The sequence below is a fragment of the Blennius ocellaris genome (genome assembly GCF_963422515.1).
Source record: "Blennius ocellaris genome assembly, chromosome: 10".
Classification (NCBI taxonomy): domain Eukaryota; kingdom Metazoa; phylum Chordata; class Actinopteri; order Blenniiformes; family Blenniidae; genus Blennius; species Blennius ocellaris.
Genome location: NC_137659.1, coordinates 23279912 through 23300569, shown reverse-complemented (window position 1 = coordinate 23300569; position 20658 = coordinate 23279912). Strand labels below are relative to the sequence as shown.

Here is a 20658-nt window from a genome sequence, read left to right as displayed (position 1 = left end):
TTCATGGATGGTTTTATTCTTTTAAAGTTGTCAGAGGTACTTTTTGAAGGTTTGTCATGGACATTTACTCTGAAGTAACTACAGTTACTCTCCATTCTTGTAGTTAGTTTTGCTTAATGCACCACACATTGTCACTGGATGAATAAAGTAGGCAGATCAGTTTAGTAGATGAACTCTACAGATGTGGTTCCAGCTGCAGTGTCTTGCTGAAATAGGTTCAGAGAGATATTGAATATGGAATATGATGGGGGGGGGGGGGGGGGGGGGGGGGAAGATTCTCACTCTTCAATCCACTTGGCTCTGGACCTTATAAATACTCTGAGCTTTATTCACATAATATCTACCTGGATGTTCCGCCAGTGTTCTTGTGCTTCTTCAAACTGAACATGACCCATGAAACCGTGACGTAAGTGAAGCAGTGACGTAAGTTGTCCTTTTAAATATGGCGGCGACCACAAACACGCATGGCGGCGGCCAAAAACAAGTATGTCGGTGCCCATAAGCCACCATTGTGATACCGCAGTGGCGAGGTTTGCGTTTTGAGAGTAGTATGGCGCTGACCGTGAGCAATAATGGCGGCGTCCACAAACACGCATGGTGGCGTCCACAAACAAGCATGTCAGCGGCCGTGCACCGCCATTTTTATACCGCACTGGCGAGGTTTCAAGTCTGGAGGAGCACGGTTGCATTGCGGATCATGTTGTCTTGCCTCCCACCGACAGTGACGCTGTAATTGTGCGTCGGAACAAAACATTGCATGTAGTACTGCCTCCCACCAACAGTGGCGCTGGGGTGGTGATTCGGATCAAAATGGCCGAACAAGATGGCGGCGGTGGATTCCCCACCGACGGCTTCTCGGTCGCCGCCTTGTTTTGTTCCGACGCACAATTCCAGCGTCACTGTCGATGAGAAGCAAGAGTACATGATCCGCAATACAACCATGCTCCTCCAGACTTGAAACCTCGCCAGTGCGGTATAAAAATGGCGGCGTACGGCCGCTGACATGCTTGTTATTGGGCGCCGACATACTTGTTTCCGGACGCCGCCATTATTGCTCACGGTCAGCGCCATACTACTCTCAAAACTCAAACCTCGCCAGTGCGGTATCACAATGGTGGCTTACGGGCGCCGACATTCTCGTTTGTGGTTGTCGACATACTTGTTTGTGGTCGCAACCATACGTGTTTGTGGTCTCCGCAATATTTAAAAGGACAAGTGACGTCACTGCTTCAGTTACGTCACGGTTTCATGGATCATGTTCAGTTTGAAGAAGCACAAGAACACTGGAGGAACATCCAAGTAGATATAATGTGAATAAAGCTCAGAGAGTATTTATAAGGTCCAGAGCCAAGTGGATTGAAGAGGGAGAACCCCCCCCCCATCATATTCCATATTCAATGTATACAAACACAGCCTAGAAAAAATAATGCTTTGAACAAAAAGTATAATGAAGGTTTTGAGTTTCTTTATCAACCGCTATGCATCTTCTTAAGAAAATGCTGAATTACTTTTCAATTATATAAATGATCTGATTCTCATAAACAAAGAAAACTTTACAAATGTAGAAGAGGATGTAACCACATTTTGAACAATTTAATTCAATGTATAATCATAAAAACAGCCTCTGATCTCCAGGCTCAGATGGAATAACTATACAAACATTTCTGAAAAGAAATTAAACATTGCTATTTGAGGCAATAATATTACTGGTAAGGAATTATTGACAATGAAATGAGGCAGAATTATTTCAGACATCCTGAATAAGCTTTCTTTCTATTTGTCATGTTTCCTTACCTTCAGGACAACATAGTGTCTCATATAACCCCACTCTTCTCTATTCTAAATACTGCAGTACATTTACTCTTCTCTATTCTAAATACTGCAGTACATTTACTCTTCTCTGTTCTAAATACTGCAGTACATTTACTCTTCTCTGTTCTAAATACTGCAGTACATTTACTCTTCTCTGTTCTAAATACTGCAGTACATTTACTCTTCTCTGTTCTAAATACTGCAGTACATTTACTCTTCTCTGTTCTAAATACTGCAGTACATTTACTCTTCTCTGTTCTAAATACTGCAGTACATTTACATTTCACATCACTGCACCTCTTATTTTATATCCCACATTGTTGCTGAGCCACGAGCAAACCTTTATTCTGTAGACACTTGCTGTGGACACGATTGACCAAGTTGTCTAACTCTCTCTGGACCTATTTCAGCAAGACACTGCAGCTGGAACCACATCTGTAGAGTTCAGCTACTAAACTGATCTGCCTGCTTCATTCATACAGTGACAATGTGGTGCATTAAGCAAAACAAACTACAAGAATGGAGAGTAACTGTAGTTACTTCAGCAGGAAAGGAGTAAATGTCCATGACAAACCTTCAAAAAGTACCTCTGACAACTTTAAAAGAATAAAACATCCATGAATCATGTCATTGTTCTTTATTTTATACACAAGCTCAGGTGACTTTGATAGAGAAAACTCATATGAGCAAGTGTGGAAAGGAAAAGTCCCTCTAACAGGAAGACACCTTTGCAGAAACCAGAGTCAGAGGTGGCGTCTTTTCTGCTGAGAGGTTGAGGTGAGAGGATGGAAGAGAGGACAGAAGAGAAGACAGAAGAGAGGGCAGAAGAGAGGATGGAAGAGAGGATGGAAGAGAGGACGGAAGAGAGGATGGAAGAGAGGATGGAAGAGAGGACGGAAGAGAGGATGGAAGAGAGGATGGAAGAGAGGACAGAAGAGAAGACAGAAGAGAGGACAGAAGAGAAGACAGAAGAGAGGACAGAAGAGAGGATGGAAGAGAGGATGGAAGAGAGGATGGAAGAGAAGACAGAAGAGAAGATGGAAGAGAGGACAGAAGAGAGGACAGAAGAGAAGACAGAAGAGAGGACAGAAGAGAAGACAGACAGATAGATAAGAGAGAGATCCACTCTGAAAGCTCCGCCTCCTTTCTACTTTTCGTAAACCGAGGAACTTCCAGTAAACAGAACTCTGAGAACCAAAATTAAAGGTAAAGATTCCAATAGATAAGACGGTAATGAGCAGCAACAGCGCAGCTACACTCAGGTGAAAACAGGAAGTAATCAGATTACTACACCATCACCAGATGCATTCAGACTCTCTTGTTCATCATGTAGGTTGGTTCTCCAGTGAGAGAGTTAGAACGTTCTCCACTGGCTATGAGGACCTGGGCCTCCAGCCTTGTGTGACCTGAGCCCATCAGGATGTTGATGATGATCTGAAAAACACTGACAAGCTGCATGTAGATGGTTTCAAAAGACACAAAATATCGACCACTCGACTTCTATGATGTCCTCCATTGATTGATCGTCTTGCTTCTGGAAGTAGAACATCAAAAACATAATGATGAGTCTCTGGTCTTCTTGGTTCCTGTGACCTCCTCCATCTCTTCCAGTAGCTCCAACATCTGTTACAATACAGAGGAATAAAAATAAACAAATCCAGCTTTTTTACGTAAAAACTCTCAAACTTGATTGAAGAGATGTTTTGTGACTTGCTGGTCACTGAAACAACGTCTTCATGATGACGAGCTGCTGGAGGGCAGGTGATGCAGACGACATCTTCCAGAGGTTCTTTCTGTCTGAACGACCCTCCAGTCCATGAGGTCATCATGAAGCTCTGAAGCCAAAGAGCAAAGAGAGAAGAGAGAACACACAAGAGAATAGAATCACTGACAGCACAGTTTGTTTCACTCACCTTGATCTGCTCTCTGGAAAACACAGTGAGGATCCTCTTCCTCCTTCAACAGCCTCAATGATCCTGCAGAGAAAAATACGTTGTGACAACCAATGAAAAGACGCAGCAGAAAAGTTTCACTTTGATTAAAGTCAAAACTGTCTGGGAATTATTGTTTCTGTGATTTAAACAATATTAATCACCAACTGTAGACAAGATGCAGAATCAGTTGATATTTTACTTTGACAATGTGATCATCAAACTACTGTTGATGATTAAACCTTTATAAAAGTAGTGACCTCATATAAAGACATCAAACTACTGTTGATGTTTAAACCCTTTATGAAAGTAGTGACCTCATATAAAGACACATCAAACTACTGTTTATGATTAAACCTTTATGAAAGTAGTGACCTCATATAAAGACAACATCAACACAGAGTGTAAAATAAATATCTCAGCCAAGTGGTTCAGTCATTTCTGCCATACGACACACATCTATTGAATAACTGTACAAACTATTGTTGTAGTACCTTGTGCTCTCATTCGTGGTCTTACATCCACAGCTGGATGACTCGTCCAGATGTTTGTGGGATTTTAAGGCACAACAGACATGCAGCCAGCCTTTGCAAAGTTTGCACTGCATCCATTCCAGCATTTCTGTGTCTGGATTAAAAAATCCTGCAAAACAAGAGATGTATTCACATTATTTTTGTTTAATTTCATTTAAAATAGAAGATTGCCTCTGAAAAGTCATCATCATTTATATTTGTTATAACTTTCTGTTCACTTTACTGTGTTGATTTCTTTTTATACTTCTCTTAACTTATTATATTCATAGCCTGTATTGACCTTATTCCGCCCCGCCCACTTTTACTTCTGTCCCACACTTCCGTTTGAAACGCACTTCCTGTTCCAGCGAAATCGCGTTCGTTTCAATGGAGAACTACTGGGAAGACTTGCATCTAAAATATCACATAAGGGAGGTTATTTTGCGCCAAATGTGCTATGATCATGTACACCAACGAGTAAACGATGCATTGCTTCTGTTGATAGTTTGAAAACGACTTTGAGGTGTTTCTAGAGCCCGTTTGCCGGTCAGATGACCTCCCTTCTGTGTGCTCAGTATGGACCTCCTCTTCACTGAGGAGAGCAAAGAGCAACAATCTGGAGGATTCTTCAGTGTGGAAACACAATATTCCATATAGAGCTGACTTTATTACAGACTACAGTCTAAATCAGAGTGTGTCCAGTGCTACATGCTGTCATTATCGTGCCGCAGCGCGGAGTTGGCAGTGTTTACAAGACGACAGGCTAACATTGCTAACTAGCTAGCTTACAGCCGGTCGAGCGACTCTTAAGCCGCGTCTTGCTTAGGAAATTAAGGCATCTATTAAACAAACCCAGCAACTAAAAACTACCCAAAACATGCTTTGTAAAGATATGCAGCATGTCCATGTCGGGGAATATTTAGCTGCTGCAGGAACAGAAATAACCATAAAGCTAATTGCTATTAGCAGACACAACAAAATCAATATGAAATAGCAGATTAATACAAAAAGGCCAATCGAGCAGCAGGGTTAGGGTTAGATTTTAATTAATGCTCACTACCATCACCTTAGGCCCAGACATTTGATGATGATAGTCTATTCTAAAACTGAGAACAGTAAAGCATGAATGTAAAAACTGAAGTACAGCTACTTTATCTCTTATTATACTTTCTGTTGCACCAATAGTCTGTTATATTGTATTTCCATTTGTAAAACTTAGTTTTTCTGAATCTGCTAATGACTTGTCTTTCACTGTCTGTCACAGAAACATGGAGAGAACGACATGGGAAGAGACCACACATGCACTGAGGAGCTCAGGAGGAATTTTAATGTACAAATAAACAAACAAACAAATAAACAAAGCCTACATTGGCCTACTTCTCCTCCATGATGTCGTACCACAGCGATGTAATCTTACTGACTTGTGACTGTGCTTTAAATGGGAAACAATTAAACAGACTCGTATCGCAAATCAAGGAGCGCGGAGCTAAACCGGAAGTGTGATTACGCGCATGGCGCAAACTTCGCGCAAAGTTGGCGCAAACCACGCAAACTTCCGGAATATGTTACGTTTTTCAGTCCTACACGTCACTTCCTGTATGTTGCTTATTGAACGTCACTTCCTGTGCGTCATTTGCTTCCGCCCTGCACAATTTCAAGATGGCGGCGACCTGTAAATGAGTATGGCGGCGCCCGCAACACCACCATGTTGGATTTCCCCACTGACAACTCTTGTGGAACTCTGATTGATTTTTTTTTCAGCGATTAAAATGTTTTAATTACATGAGAAGAAATGTGTTTTAAGTTGTGATATCGTGAATTTTTTTGTCCGAAATTCCACGTTTTCATTTTACACAATACTTACAAAAATGTTCTGTGTCATAACGACCTGTTCTGCAGTGATACTTTTCTACAGATTTTATTTACCCTGCATATATTGAATGAGTTCATAACAACTCAATTTTATTTGCCTACAATCTCTGTACTGCATGTTCTTATGGTAATAATCAACTAAAGCAATTAATAAAGTTCCAAAATTAGTCAAAGATCATGAAAAAACTTAAATTTCTACTTTCATTTAAATTTGCATATTGATGATGATTCCCTTCATAAATATTAGCAACTCTGACTGTCCCACTTACACATGTGACGTCAGCAGTCTCACCACCCTGGAGGTCATTTTACCCAGTAACGTACATGTATTATCTTCATTTATTTTCATTGACAGATTTTGATGTGTGATCAAATGTGTGATCAGATTAGTCGACTTTATGAGCTAACAGTGCATTTTGGTAGGTAACACAGGATTGTGTTTGCTAACAGTAGCCAACTGTATTGTTATGAGTTATAGTTTTCTGTGCATTTCAAACATTGTCCTTTCTAATGTTTTTATTTATGTATCTGCTAGCTCCAGGGTGGTGAGACTGCTGACATCACATGTGTAAGTAGGACAGTCAGAGTTGCTAAGAATTAATTTTCATAGAAGATTCCATAGGAACTGCTTGTGGAACAGTGGGGTCATGATACAAAAACTGCAATTTCTTAAAATTAATGAAAATAAAAATGCAAATAGTCACAAACATGTTTTATGAGGAGTACCTAGACTATGAAAACCTTTCAACTCTTTGTTTTAAAGATTTTGAAGAACAACAACCCAGTGTATTGCCAAAACGCATTGATTTGAATTGGGGTCATTTTTGACCCCTCGTGTGGAAGAGTGAGATAAAAAACGAAGTGTGAGACAGAGTTTTAGTGTTGATTGGTTTTCATTGTTGCACTTTAGATTAGATGTTGATTGTACTTTATGATTTAAAGTAAACATTTTTGAAATCACTCAGTATCTTGTTTTATTTATTGAGGTATGGAGGATTGTAGTTTTCCTCATATTCTAGGTTTTTCTTTAAACAGTTTAACGTGTCTGAGTGGCTCCAAATGAGCTCCTTCATTTTAATATGTGAGGTTGTTGGAGGAAAATCTAAAGGATGAGGAATCTCCCCTTTCTAGTTTGACAAACTGAGGACCTCCAGACAGCATCGCGCCGAGGGCCCCCACAAAGCTGGAAACGGCCGTCACTTGTTGTTTGAAGAAATAGTTTGAGACGAGGAAATCATTGCATGTTTCCACTGAAATGTCTTCCTTCATGATATGTAGTTCAGCACATGTTGCATGTAAACAAACACTAGTTTTTCCTACGTAGTGTAAAAAGAGTGAAAAATGAAATGACAACTCATTCATGTTCAATAAAAACACTGAATAACAAAACCCATTGGATTCATGTCAACATTTTACTTCCATTTCTTCAAAGTTCACATCTGCTCATACATTTTAACTTCATATTTTTCAAAACACAAAAAGCAGCATTGTTAGAAATAATAATGAAATGTGCTTCTTTAAGATTCATCATCAACCAGGGGACCTTTTGTCAGCCTCTGTGCAGTTCAACACAAATGGAAACCAAACTTCTTGAAATCTTCTCATTTTGTGACAAAGCAGAAAGTCAATGATTTCCTGAAGCGTCTCAACAGAGTTGAAATCAGCAATGTTGACTTCAAACTGGATGAGACCTTGTGATTTTGTCCTCAAGCTGGACTTCCTGAACCAGATGTGTTGTAGCTCCATTCCCATCTCCACCTGTCCACATGTCCAAGTGTCCTTGAGCAAGACCCTGAACCCCAAACTGCTCCCAGTGGATGGACTGAGTGCCTTGCATGGCAGCTGCCTCCATTGGTGTGTGAATGAATGGGTGAATGTGATGAACAGTGTAAAGCACTGTGGGGACTGCTAAAGGCCTCTGCATTCTCCATAAGAACAAGAAGAAAAGTTCAGCCGTGACGTCAGCCAGCTGCCGGAGAAAATGCTTGTTCAGCAGGAGAGTTCATACTCTGAGAAGAAAGTGTTGAACTGGCAGGCCACGCCCCCTCACAGCAGACACTTCTGTAAAACCTTCTAACGGCTACATGCTAATGTTTTCCAGGGCTCACACAGTAGCGAGGCTACATGCTAAACATGATTAAAATATGACTGATAGTCATCAGCAAGCAGGAAGGTACATGAGCAGCACACGGCAGAGCGGCACCGAGAGACTTGGGCCGGACGGTTGGTACTGCTGAACAAAATGTCTTTGGCCAGAGGGAGCTGGCTGAAGAAGACCACCTCATTTTGTTTGGCAACACTTTCTTCTTGTTCTGATGGAGGATGAATCGACCTTTATGCAGTGGAAACCTGCTTCATCACTGAAATTCATTCACACACCTTCAACAGTATTCGTGTGAATTGTCTTGTGTGCCATCAAATGATTCCGTTGACGGAAATTTTTCCCACATGTTTCGCAAGAATATGGCTTCTCACCTGTGTGAATTCGCTTGTGATTTGTCAAACTATTCTTGTAACTGAAACTTTTCCCACATGTTTCACAAGCAAATGACTTCACAACTGTGTGAGTTCTCTTGTGACTCTTCAAATGAGCTTGGAGACTGAAACTTTTCCCACATGTTTCACACAGAAATGGCTTCTCACCTGTGTGAGTTCGCTTGTGATCATTCAAAGTACACGGTCGCATGAAACTTTTCCCACATGTTTCACAAGAATATGGCTTCTCACTTGTGTGAATTCTCTTGTGACTCTTCAAAGCACGACTGTCACTGAAACTTTTCCCACATGTTTCACACAGAAATGGCTTCTCACCTGTGTGAGTTCGCTTGTGATCATTCAAAGTACACGGTCGCATGAAACCTTTCCCACATGTTTCACAAGAATATGGCTTCTCACTTGTGTGAGTAATCTTGTGACTCTTTAAATGAGCTTGGAGACTGAAACTTTTCCCACATGTTTCACAAGAAAAGGGCTTCTCACCTGTGTGAGTCGTCTTGTGTCTGTTCAAATCTTTCTGGAGATAGTAACTTTTCCCACATGTTTCACAAGAAAATGGCTTCTCACCTGTGTGAATTCTCTTGTGACTCTTCAAAGCACGACTGTCACTGAAACTTTTCCCACATGTTTCACAAGAATATGGTTTCTCACCTGTGTGAATTCTCTTGTGAATGGTCAAGTCACTGTGTTGACGGAAACCTTTACCACATTTTTCACATAAATACGGCTTCTCACCTGTGTGAGTTCTTAAGTGGCGCCGCAAATCATTCTTTGCATCGAAACATTTCCCACATATTTTACAAGAATATGGGTTCTCACCTGCGTGATTTTTATTGTGAATCCTAAAGACAGTCCGACTAATGAAACCTTTCCCACATGTTTCACAAGAATACGGCTTCTCACGTGTGTGAGTTAGCTTGTGTCTCCTCAAAGTAGTACCTTGAGTGAAACGTTTCCCGCATATTTCACAAGAATACGGCTTCTCACCTGTGTGAACTTTCTTGTGACCCATCAAGTTACACTGGAGCCTGAAACTTTTCCCACATGTTTCACAAGAATATGGCTTCTCACCGGTGTGAATCATGTTGTGACACATCAAATGAGCCGGTAAACTGAAACATTTTCCACAAATTTTACAAGAGTACGGCTTCTCACCTGTGTGAAGTCTATAGTGGCGCAGCAACGTAGCCTTTGAACATAATTTTTTACCACACGTGTCACAAGAAAATGGCGTACCTGTGTGACTTCTCTCATGAATCTTCATATCACCTTTTTGAGTGAATCTTCTCTCACATGTTTTACAAGCATACGGCTTCTCACCTGTATGAATTAATTTGTGTGTCACCAAATTACCCTTGTGACTGAAACTTTTCCCACATGTTTCACAAGAATACGGCTTCTCACCTGTATGAACTATTTTGTGTTGCATCAAAATAAACTTGCGACTGAAACTTTTCCCACATGTTTCACAAGAAAATGGCTTCTCACTTGTGTGAGTTCTCTTCTGCACCAACGAACCATCCTGTCCGGTGCAACTTTTAACTTCACATTCAGCCTGCTTCTCTGACACAGGAAACTTGTCCACACAATCACTCTGAAACATGCTGCTCACACCTGTGTGAGTTCTCTTGTGACCCTTCAAAGTACCCTTTCGATTGAAACTTTTCCCACATGTTTCACAAGAATACGGCTTCTCACCTGTGTGAATTCTCTTGTGATTGTTCAAATCACACTTTCGACTGAAACTTTTCCTACATGATTCACAAGAATACGGCTTGTCACCTGTGTGAATTATCTTGTGCTTGTTTAAACCATACTTTTGACTGAAACATTTACCACATATTTCACAAGAATACGGCTTCTCACCTGAGTGACATTGCTTCTCTGACACAGGAAACTTGTCCACACAATCACTCTGAAATATGCTGCTTCTTTTCGTCTCTGCATTTCTACTTGATTCTGAGTCAACATGTTTTTTTTTCACATCGTGGACTTCAGAGTCATGAGAGAGGAACTGCTCAGTGTCTGGTACTTCTTCTGGTTCACTCAGGGAACTTTGCTCCTCAATAGAAGGAACCCTAAAGGAGCCACCTTCAAACTTCAGTATAAGCCTCTCTCCCTCCTGGCTGGTACCGACTTCCTGGTGTTCCTCAATCTCTGTGCTCTGTGGAGGTTGTGGTTCTTCTGGTTCCTCTTTGATCTGTAGAGGTTCTGGTTCTTTTGGTTCCTCTTTGATCTGTAGAGGTTCTGGTTCTTTTGGTTCCTCTTTGATCTGTGGAGGTTCTGATTCTTCTGGTTCCTCTTTGATCTGTAGCGGTTCTGGTTCTTCTTTGATCTGTGGAGGCTCTGGTTCTCCTGGTTCCTCTTTGATCTGTACAAGTTCTGGTTCTTCTTTGATCAGTACAAGTTCTGGTTCTTCTTTGATCAGTACAAGTTCTGGTTCCTCTGGTTGTTCTTTGATCTGCACAAGTTCCAGTTCCTCCTTGATCAGTGGAGGCTCTGGTTCTCCTGGTTCCTCTTTGATATGTGGGGGTTCTGGTTCCTCTTTGATCTGAGGAGTTTCTGGTTCCTCTTTGATCAGTACAAGTTCCGGTTCTTCTTTGATCAGTACAAGTTCTGGTTCCTCTGGTTGTTCTTTGATCTGTACAAGTTCCAGTTCCTCTTTGATCAGTGGAAGTTCAGGTTCCTCTTTGATCTGTGGAAGTTCCGGTTCCTCTTTGATCTGTGGAGGTTCTGGTTCCTCTTTGATCTGTGGAGGTTCTGGTTCTTCGTGCACCAAACTGCAGATTGTTTCCAGTTTAAAGAGCTGCTCCTCTTTACAGTCACGGTGCAGTTGGAGTTCTGGAGAGACAAAAAGTACAAAATAAAAGTTACATTACTTCTACAGTTCCAGCTTTAAAAGAAGTCAGACAAGTAATCTGATTACAATAAAATCACCAGGAGCACTGAGGGCAGGTTATAGGGATGGGTACCGCTAGGATTTTAATTAATCGTGTTCAGATTCCAGTTGTGTTTATCGATTCTGATTCCTAACGATTCCTTACTTAAAAATCTGTCTGAGCAGCATTAGTGCTAAAATACTAAAGTGCATTGCATTCACAGCAAAACGACAAATAAACATCAATAATTAAAAGTGCATTCAGTATATAACAGCTGCTTGCGCTCAGTAGTTATCCCTGAGAAATAAACTGAAATAAACATTATGGGTACAAGGGCTGCTCGATTATGGACAAAAATCACAATCACGATTATTTTGTGCAAGATTGAAATCCCGATTATTTACACGATTAAGTCTTTGAATTTGGAACAGCATTTATTGAACATGTTTAAAAAAAGAAAGACTTTCCTGTTAAATATATAAAAATATCTTGTAACACAATGTTGTACTGCACTCTGTAGTACAACATTTTGTACTGTAATCTTTTGAAAACAAATAAATAAAATACGATAACAGTTAGATATACTTCAATAAATAAGTTCAACATAAATACTACGATAAATTTGTACAAAATAAAATTGAGTCGGAGGCAGCGTGTTCAGCAAGGAACTCCTAACTTTATTTCTATTCAAACACTCAGAAATTCTCTCTCTCTCTCGGTGCATGCTGGGAGTGCAGAAGGGCTGGGAGCGTGTGTGAGCGGGGAGCGTTTGTCACAGTCTTATGTGATTTTTTTTCTTGTTCTGTTCTTTGTTAATGTTCACAATCACTGTAGTTTAATAATCACAGAGCACCTTTTGGTTTATTTCAATCTTTCTTGGGTTTCGGTGGGTTTGTGTGGTTCGTGTTTGCCGGGGACTGACTGCTGCCATGTCGGAGCTCAGGAAGCTCACCCGCAAACACGGGGTGCGCATCTCTGCACCTTTCCCCTGCAGCGTGGAGCAGGATGCTCTGGCTGTGGGGGAGAAGGTCGGTTACAGCAGGTGGAGCAGGATGCTCTGGCTGTGGGGGAGAAGGTGGGTTACAGCAGGTGGAGCAGGTTGCTCTGGCTGTAGGGGAGAAGGTTGGTTACAGCAGGTGGAGCAGGATGCTCTGGCTGTGGGGGAGAAGGTCGGTTACAGCAGGTGGAGCAGGATGCTCTGGCTGTGGGGGAGAAGGTCGGTTACAGCAGGTGGAGCAGGTTGCTCTGGCTGTGGGGGAGAAGGTCGGTTACAGCAGCGTGAAGGCGGCGGCCCGGATGAGCGACCGATCGCCGCTCCTCGGGCTTCACCGAGGAGACGCGCTGCTGTGACCTACCAGGAGAGCATCAAGCACGGGGTGAGTGATGTAAATACACCGGGTGAATGTGTGAATGTGAGGAGAGTGAGGAGAGTGTGTCGGGTGGGGCTGGGGAGGAGGGAGGAAGAGTGAATGGCACTGAATGCAGCGTGGATGAAACAATTGTAGATATCACTGGTGAGGTGGAGGGAGAAAAAAGAAAAGGAGAAAAAGTAGGAGACAACAAAAAAAGCGAGCTTGTTGAGGAGCAGCAGGTAGAGGAGGAAGGAGAGGAGGCAGGAAGGAGCTGCAGAGCAGAACAGGTGGAGGAGGCAGGAAAGAGTGCAGCCTGGGCTGAGCAGGTGGAGGAGGCAGAGATGGAGGAGGAAAAAAGTGCAAAAAACAAACCTACAAAAAGGAGGGAAAAAACCAAAAACACAGATGCAAAGAAAAGCTGTGGAGAAAACAGAGTGTCAGAAGACGGTGAAAGTGAATGTGTGTCAGGCAGCAGCGATATTTCTTTTAACAGTTCGCAAACAACAACAAAAATACCCTACAGTGCAGAAAAATTAAAAATCTTTTTACAACAGACGAAACAAAAAAGCAGCTTAGTGATGCAGCTGATAGCCAAGTTTATTTTAACTAATGTTATTGTTTTTATCCTGGTTTTAAACATCTCCTTTATTATGGATGTTTTTAAACTGGGTACTTTAAATGTAAACGGAGCCAGAGATCTGAGGAAAAGACAAACAATCTATGAGACAGCCACACTTAAAAAGATAGACGTCCTGTTCCTTCAGGAAACACATAGTGATTTTAGCAATGAGGCTGAGTGGAGGAGGAGTGGAAAGGGGAGGCCATTTTGAGCCACCACACTCCTCTCAGTGGAGGAGTGGGCCTCCTCTTCTCTAGTGGAGGAGTGGGCCTCCTCTTCTCCTGGGCCCCCAACTCACTGGAGGTCCAGCACTGTGTAGGGGGGAGGTTGCTTTTAGTTCAAGCTCAGTTCCACCATTTTAAATGTGTTTTTATTAATTGTTATGCCCCAACAGCCGGTGTAGAGAGGAAGCAGTTTGTCCTCAAGTTAACTGAGGTGGTAAGTGGGTGTGGGTCGGAGGACTATTTGTTTCTGGGTGGGGATTTTAACTGTACGGAAGACGCGGCTTTAGACCGCAACCATGCAGAGCCTCATCCAGCCTCTCAGCACGCCTTGAAGCAGCCGGTCCACTCTCAGGGCATAGTGGACGTTTGGAGGACAGTCCAGTCTTGAAGCAGCTGGTCCACTCTCAGGGCATAGTGGACGTCTGGAGGACAGTCCAGTCTTGAAGCAGCTGGTCCACTCTCAGGACATAGTGGACGTCTGGAGGACAGTCCAGCCTTGAAGCAGCTGGTCCACTCTCAGGACATAGTGGACGTTTGGAGGACAGTCCAGTCTTGAAGCAGCTGGTCCACTCTCAGGACATAGTGGACGTCTGGAGGACAGTCCAGTCTTAAAGCAGCTGGTCCACTCTCAGGACATAGTGGACGTTTGGAGGACAGTCCAGCTTTGAAGCAGCTGGTCCACTCTCAGGACATAGTGGACGTCTGGAGGACAGTCCAGCCTTGAAGCAGCTGGTCCACTCTCAGGACATAGTGGACGTCTGGAGGACAGTCCAGCCTTGAAGCAGCTGGTCCACTCTCAGGGCATAGTGGACGTTTGGAGGACAGTCCAGCTTTGAAGCAGCTGGTCCACTCTCAGGACATAGTGGACGTCTGGAGGACAGTCTAGCCTTGAAGCAGCTGGTCCACTCTCAGGACATAGTGGACGTCTGGAGGACAGTCCAGCCTTGAAGCAGCTGGTCCACTCTCAGGACATAGTGGATGTTTGGAGGACAGTCCAGCCTTAAAGCAGCTGGTCCACTCTCAGGACATAGTGGATGTTTGGAGGACAGTCCAGCTTTGAAGCAGCTGGTCCACTCTCAGGACATAGTGGACGTCTGGAGGACAGTCCAGCCTTAAAGCAGCTGGTCCACTCTCAGGACATAGTGGACGTTTGGAGAAGGATGCATCCAGACTGCCGTCAGTAAACGTGGTCCCACTTTAGAGAGAGCAGGATCTCCTCAGCCAGGTTAGATCGTATTTATTGTTTTAAACATCATTTTAATGTTTTTAAGAAATGTGACATTTTACCTGTTGGTTTTTCTGATCATTGTTTACTTTTAAATAGTATTTTTATCAGGAATGTTGTAGCGAAAAGCGCCTACTGGCATTTTAACTCAGTTTTAACCTTGGACAGAAGTTTTAGAGAGGCTTTAGCATTTTTTTGGGAGGTTTTTAGACAGAAAAAGTCGCAAGGGACTCCTAACTTTATTTCCATTCAAACACTCAGAAATGCTCTTCCTTTCTCTCTCATGTCCAACGTAGTTCACACATGGTGGAACAACAAAACTACTTCTGATCCAACCCCCCCCCCCCCTCTCTCTCTCTCTCTCTCTGAGAAAAGTGTGTGTTGAGGGATTTTACAGCCTTAAAACATATAATACTTGTAAAAAAACTACTTGGCGGATTTCACTTATCGCGGGATATTTTTTAAACGTAACGCCCACGATAAACGAGGGACCACTGTATATAGTTTTGAAGCAGTTTTCCATTGTTCTCACGATTTTCATCGTAGCCCACAGAAATGTACAATGAAGCGACACTTTTGGTTCATCAGCACCTAAAAAAAAACACCACATACTACTGTAAATGAAAGCTTGGATTTTTTTTTTTTACCATAAAATAAGTATTTTAATGGTTTCATGTGAAAGAGAACTTTAATCAGCGTGTTTACGTGAGTTTCCATTCTGTAGAGCTGCATTCTATCATTCTACACCTCCATTCCTCCTGAGGTGAAAAAGTAGGCGGGGCTTAGAGCTTCTCAGACATGCAACGTTACAACAGTCGTCTTAGCCAGGGTGGCAGATCTGGACCTTGTGAATCCTCTGTTGTTGTTGTTGTTTACATGCTCCACTTTGCACTAGTTGTTTTGTTTTGTCTTCCCGCTAGCAGGCTCAATTGAGTGCCGCGCCGCAACCTTGTTGTTTCTGAGAGAGCGAACGCCGGCCGAGTGGCACGTAAATCATGCGACAACGAATTGATAATGAAATTTGTTGGCGCTTAATAATTGAATTTAATGGATTCGTTGTTGCAGCCCCAACACAACACACATCTATTCTGGAGCACGCTTTTTCTGATCCACAATCTTTTTGGTGTACGTCTTTTTTTTTTTTTTTTTTTTTGGGGTGCATACATTTTTAGTAGGAATCCTTTGCAATGTTTTATAAATGAGGCCCGTGCACTGTAAACTGTGAATGAAATAAAACATTCATTCACACAAAAATGTGGGACTCGAAGAAATGAAATGTAAAACTTCCATTCACATTAGAGATGCACTGATCCACTTTTGGATCGGTATAAAAACCAGTCAAGTATAATGAGCACATAAATATTACCGTATTTTCCGCACTATAAGGCACCTAAATACCTCAAATTTTCTCAAAAGCTGCCAGTGCGCCTTATAACCCAGTGCGCCTTATATATGGAAGAATTGTTCTACTCGAGACTGCGATTTGACAGCTGAACAACCAGAAGCTTTTATTTTGACAACTCTAACTTCTCAACTGGATCTTCAGAGCGGACGAGACTCCACACAACACCTTCATCACTCATGGTTGCACACCAACATTCTAACAAACCAAAATAAACTAGATGAAATAATGACTCCCTAAACTGGGGAACAAAAACACATAAACACAATCAACACAACACCAAGCCCAACAACAACCCACAATAACCTCCAACAACACAAAACATGAATTCCCATCATGCCTTGCACCCTGAGCTCCTCAGTGCAGCCGAGAGCTGCAATGAATTATGGGAGTTTCTGTTTGTGGTGTTTTAAATGCAATTATTGGGGGTTCTATTTGGTTTGTGGTGTCGGTAATAATTGTGTTGTGTTGTGTTTTTGTTGCTTAGTTCATGTAGTTTAGTTTATTACCGGTAGTTGTAAGTTGTCAACCAGCAGTGAAGAAGGTTTTGTGTGTAGTGTCCTCCTGGCATAGGCTGCAGGTAGGACTATCAAAATAAAGCGTGTGCAGCTCTCTGGGTGTTAGAATCAGTGGAAAATGTAACCTAAAGGCTTTGAGCTATAAAGGTTGTTGACCACAGGTCTATTGCATGTGCCTTATAATGTGGTGCGCCTTATATATGAACAAAGTTGTAAATTATGTCAATCAATGGAGGTGCGCCTTATAATCTGGTGCACCTTATAGTGTGGAAAAGGAAGAAAAAAAAGAAATACGGTACTACAAAGGATTGGAACAGCATAAAAACATTATCCAAGGAACATGGAAAACACTAAACTGTATAATTAGAATTGGAAGGAAAACAACTGAATTTCCAAATCATTTCATTAATAATAATAATCACGAATTAACAAACAGTAAGGACATAGCCAATACTTTTAATGATTATCTTGTAAATGTAGGACCAACACTGGCAAATGAAATTGTAGAATCCAAGGATACAGACAGTATAACCAAGTATTGCACCAATATTATCAACCAGGATTCCAACTCTTTTTTTAACTGGTGTGGAAGAAAACAAAATAATAGGAATTTTGAGAATAAAAAAACCAACTATAATATAGATATGATGATGTTAAAGCAATAAAGGAACGCGTCACTTCTCACTGGTATTCTTCCATCTAAAATGAAAACGGCAAACGTAATCCCCATCAGTTCAGGTCATAATTCACCCAGTTACTGTGGGGCGCTGGGGAACTTTATTTTGTAGAGAGGCAGGGTTTTCGAGCGGAAGTAGTTTTGTTGTTACACCGTGTGTGAACTCTACTCAATACAGTGGAACAGTACAGAGCAGTACAACAGTTTGTGTTTTACTACATTAAAAGATATTGTTATATATTTAACAGGAAAGTCTTTTTTTTTTTTTTAAACATGTTCAAAAAATGCTGTTCCAAATTCAAAGACATAATCGTGTAAATAATCATGTTTTTCCCATAATCGAGCAGCTCCTGTACCCATAATGTTTATTTCAGTTTATTTCTCAGGGATATCTACTGATCGTAAGCAGCTGTTATATATTGAATGCACTTTAATTATTGACTTGTTTACTTGTTGTTTTACTGTGAATGCAATGCACTTTAGTATTTCAGCACTAATGCTGCTCAGACAGGATTTTATTTTTTATTAACCAGTTTCTTCAAACATAAAGGAATAAAGGAACTTTTGTTAAATAAACAATTGACCTATTTTTTTCACTATTTTGGAATTGGAGTAAGGAATCGTTAGGAACTGGAATCTGAATCAGCAATAGAGACCAACATGTGCACATTAATAATTTGGACTCCAATAAAGAGCCCATCACACAAGGTTCTACATTGTGGCACAAATTATTCATTATGTACATAAACGATGTATGTAATATTATGGAAAGTTAATTGTATATTATATGGAGATGATTCTGTCTCTATCGCTCTGGAAAAGACCTGAACAGTATTAAAAAGCTGGTTTGATAATAGCAAACTCTCAATGAACTTGTCAAAGACGAAACGCGTCATATTTGGAAACAAGGATACGAACAGCCAAACCCATGTTCAAATTAATAATGAACTAATTCAACAAGTGCAGGTCATTCCATTCTTGGGAATCTCTTTTAAAGAAAACATATCAATATTCTGAAGACAAAATTAGCTACAAATATCAGCATTATGTGTAATATAACACTATTGTCTCGTAAAAAGAAATTCACTCAATTTAATATTAAACCCTCTCATTCTTCCCTATGTGAACAATGGGGTGGAATTATGGGGAAATAAATATAAATCAAGTGTTGAACTATTTTTTTTACTTCAGAAAAAGGCCATTACAATCATAAATCAAACAAATGATCATGCTCCAACAAATCCTCTGTTTGGCACATGGAAGACACTTGAGATACACGACACTGTCAACCTTAACACAGCAGCTCTTCTGTATAAGACACTTCATCATAACCTTCCACTTCAGATCCACAAACTATTCAAACAGGGACAGTCCGTATGGGTTCTGGGGTTTTTGTTAAAAAATATGTCAAGAGGAACTAAAAAAGGTGGATGTATTTCCATCAGAGGGGTGAACCTCTGGAACAACCTGGACGATAACTTAAAAACATTGCATGCCCTCAAAATATGTCAAAGGTGATGAAAGTGCAGAAATCACTGCACACATGCAGGGAGCCAAGCTGAATTATGAGGAGTCTGGACTCAGTCCTGTAGATACTACATAATACTAAAATGCATGCAACACAGGAGGAAGTAACTTGGAGGAGTATTTTTAGACAAAGCAAGTGATCCACCACCATGGTTTTAATGTAATCTACAATGAGGCATGACTATGAGCTGATAAATCAAGCAGCAGTCTGTTGTACACAGTAACTCTGCAGCATCTTGCAGTATTCTGAATCAGGTCAGTATAAATATAACAACTGGAGAACTTCAAGCTGTTGCTGCACGATGTGCAGAAGCCATTGCCTAAGCAAAAGTGCCAAAGCCAATTTAACCACACAGCAGCAGGTCCGTTTTTCTAGTTTTCTGCCGTATACCATAATGGAAGAAAACATAAAAATATTGAAAATCTGAGTAAATATTCTCAAAACCGGTCAATTCTCTTCAAATACCTACTGTAGAAACAACGGAACTCAAACCACTCATTTCCCTCACTGAGCTGCTGCTCATCACAATGGAGACAAAGGGACCTGCAGTCTCTCAGACACCAGGGAGTCTCCGGTTACCATTTCTATTGTTTTAGTACCTTTGGACATGCAAACGGGGGAAAATGGGGATTTCTTCTGTCTCTATGTGAATCAGTGTGTGTGTTGATGCCGACATGCTATAACAAATGGCTGTAGCAGTATTGTGTCCTGTGCATGCAATCAGTCCATTCAACAACCTGAAGGATACTCCACAAAACACGTTGAAAACAATCCACGAATAGAAAACCCTCCACAAATACATAACTATTCTGAAAACTTGATCCACGTGATTCTAGACGCTCTTCTCCAGTTTGTGACCTCAACTACAACTGTGTATTGATTCAAAGCTGGAAATGTGTAAAAAAGTCAAAGTGTGAGCTCAATCCAAGTTTCCCTCCAGAGACACAAATCCTGCTTCTGTGAGCGCTGGATAAACCAAACACAGCCAGAACAATGGAGATCCTGCACCAGTCACATTCATGTGTTCATTCACACTTTTCCATACCTGTTGTGTGGAACTTGATTTGAGGTTTCCAGGTGTTTTCCAGCGGTTTGTGCTGAGAATCAGCCTCCTCCTCGTGCTGGACGAGAGTTTGTTCAAACTCTCCCAAAGCCTGAACTGAAGTCATTGTTGCTGCAGGAGATGAAATGTTTCCTCTGTGAGACACGACAACACAGCGAGAGAGTCCAACAAGCTCCAAACAGTAGTGGTGGCGGGAAGAGCGACAATATCCACGTATTAAAACCAACGTTGGTATTAGTGTTGATCAATACTTACGTGATTAGATGGATCGTTACATTTCAGGTCGATTCTCTTCTTCGTTGGTCTGCACGCTCCTACCGCTTCACTCGTGCTGGCTCCGCCTTTCTTCTTCCTGTTTCCGGTCTGACGTCACGTGATCGTTCAGATCATGTTTTTTTTTCAGCGATTAAAATGTTTTAATTACATGAGAGGAAATGTGTTTAAAGTTGTGATATCGTGAATGTTTTTGCCCGAAATTCCACATTTTTATTTTACACAATACTTATAAAAACGTTCTGTGTCATAACGACCTGTTCTGCAGTGATACTT

General features: G+C 41.4%; 2 protein-coding genes across 2 annotated transcripts; both read right to left on the bottom strand.

Annotated features, from left to right (window-relative positions):
• Positions 1 to 3610: 3610 nt before the first annotated feature.
• LOC308135771 (uncharacterized protein) lies at positions 3611 to 20437 on the bottom strand. Its single transcript, XM_080503876.1, has 5 exons — positions 20365 to 20437; positions 20092 to 20220; positions 10490 to 11464; positions 4238 to 4385; positions 3611 to 3788 (listed from the first exon to the last, which is right to left on the bottom strand). The coding sequence occupies exons 2-5, from the start codon at positions 20213 to 20215 to the stop codon at positions 3722 to 3724; spliced, it is 1314 nt and encodes a 437-aa protein (XP_080360002.1). The 5' UTR covers positions 20216 to 20220; positions 20365 to 20437; the 3' UTR covers positions 3611 to 3721.
• Positions 8089 to 10190, bottom strand: LOC308135057 (uncharacterized protein; the record flags this gene model as incomplete). The annotated part of the gene is made up of 2 exons (XM_080502930.1): positions 8828 to 10190; positions 8089 to 8096 (listed from the first exon to the last, which is right to left on the bottom strand). The coding sequence occupies exons 1-2, from the start codon at positions 10050 to 10052 to the stop codon at positions 8089 to 8091; spliced, it is 1233 nt and encodes a 410-aa protein (XP_080359056.1). The 5' UTR covers positions 10053 to 10190.
• Positions 20438 to 20658: the final 221 nt, after the last annotated feature.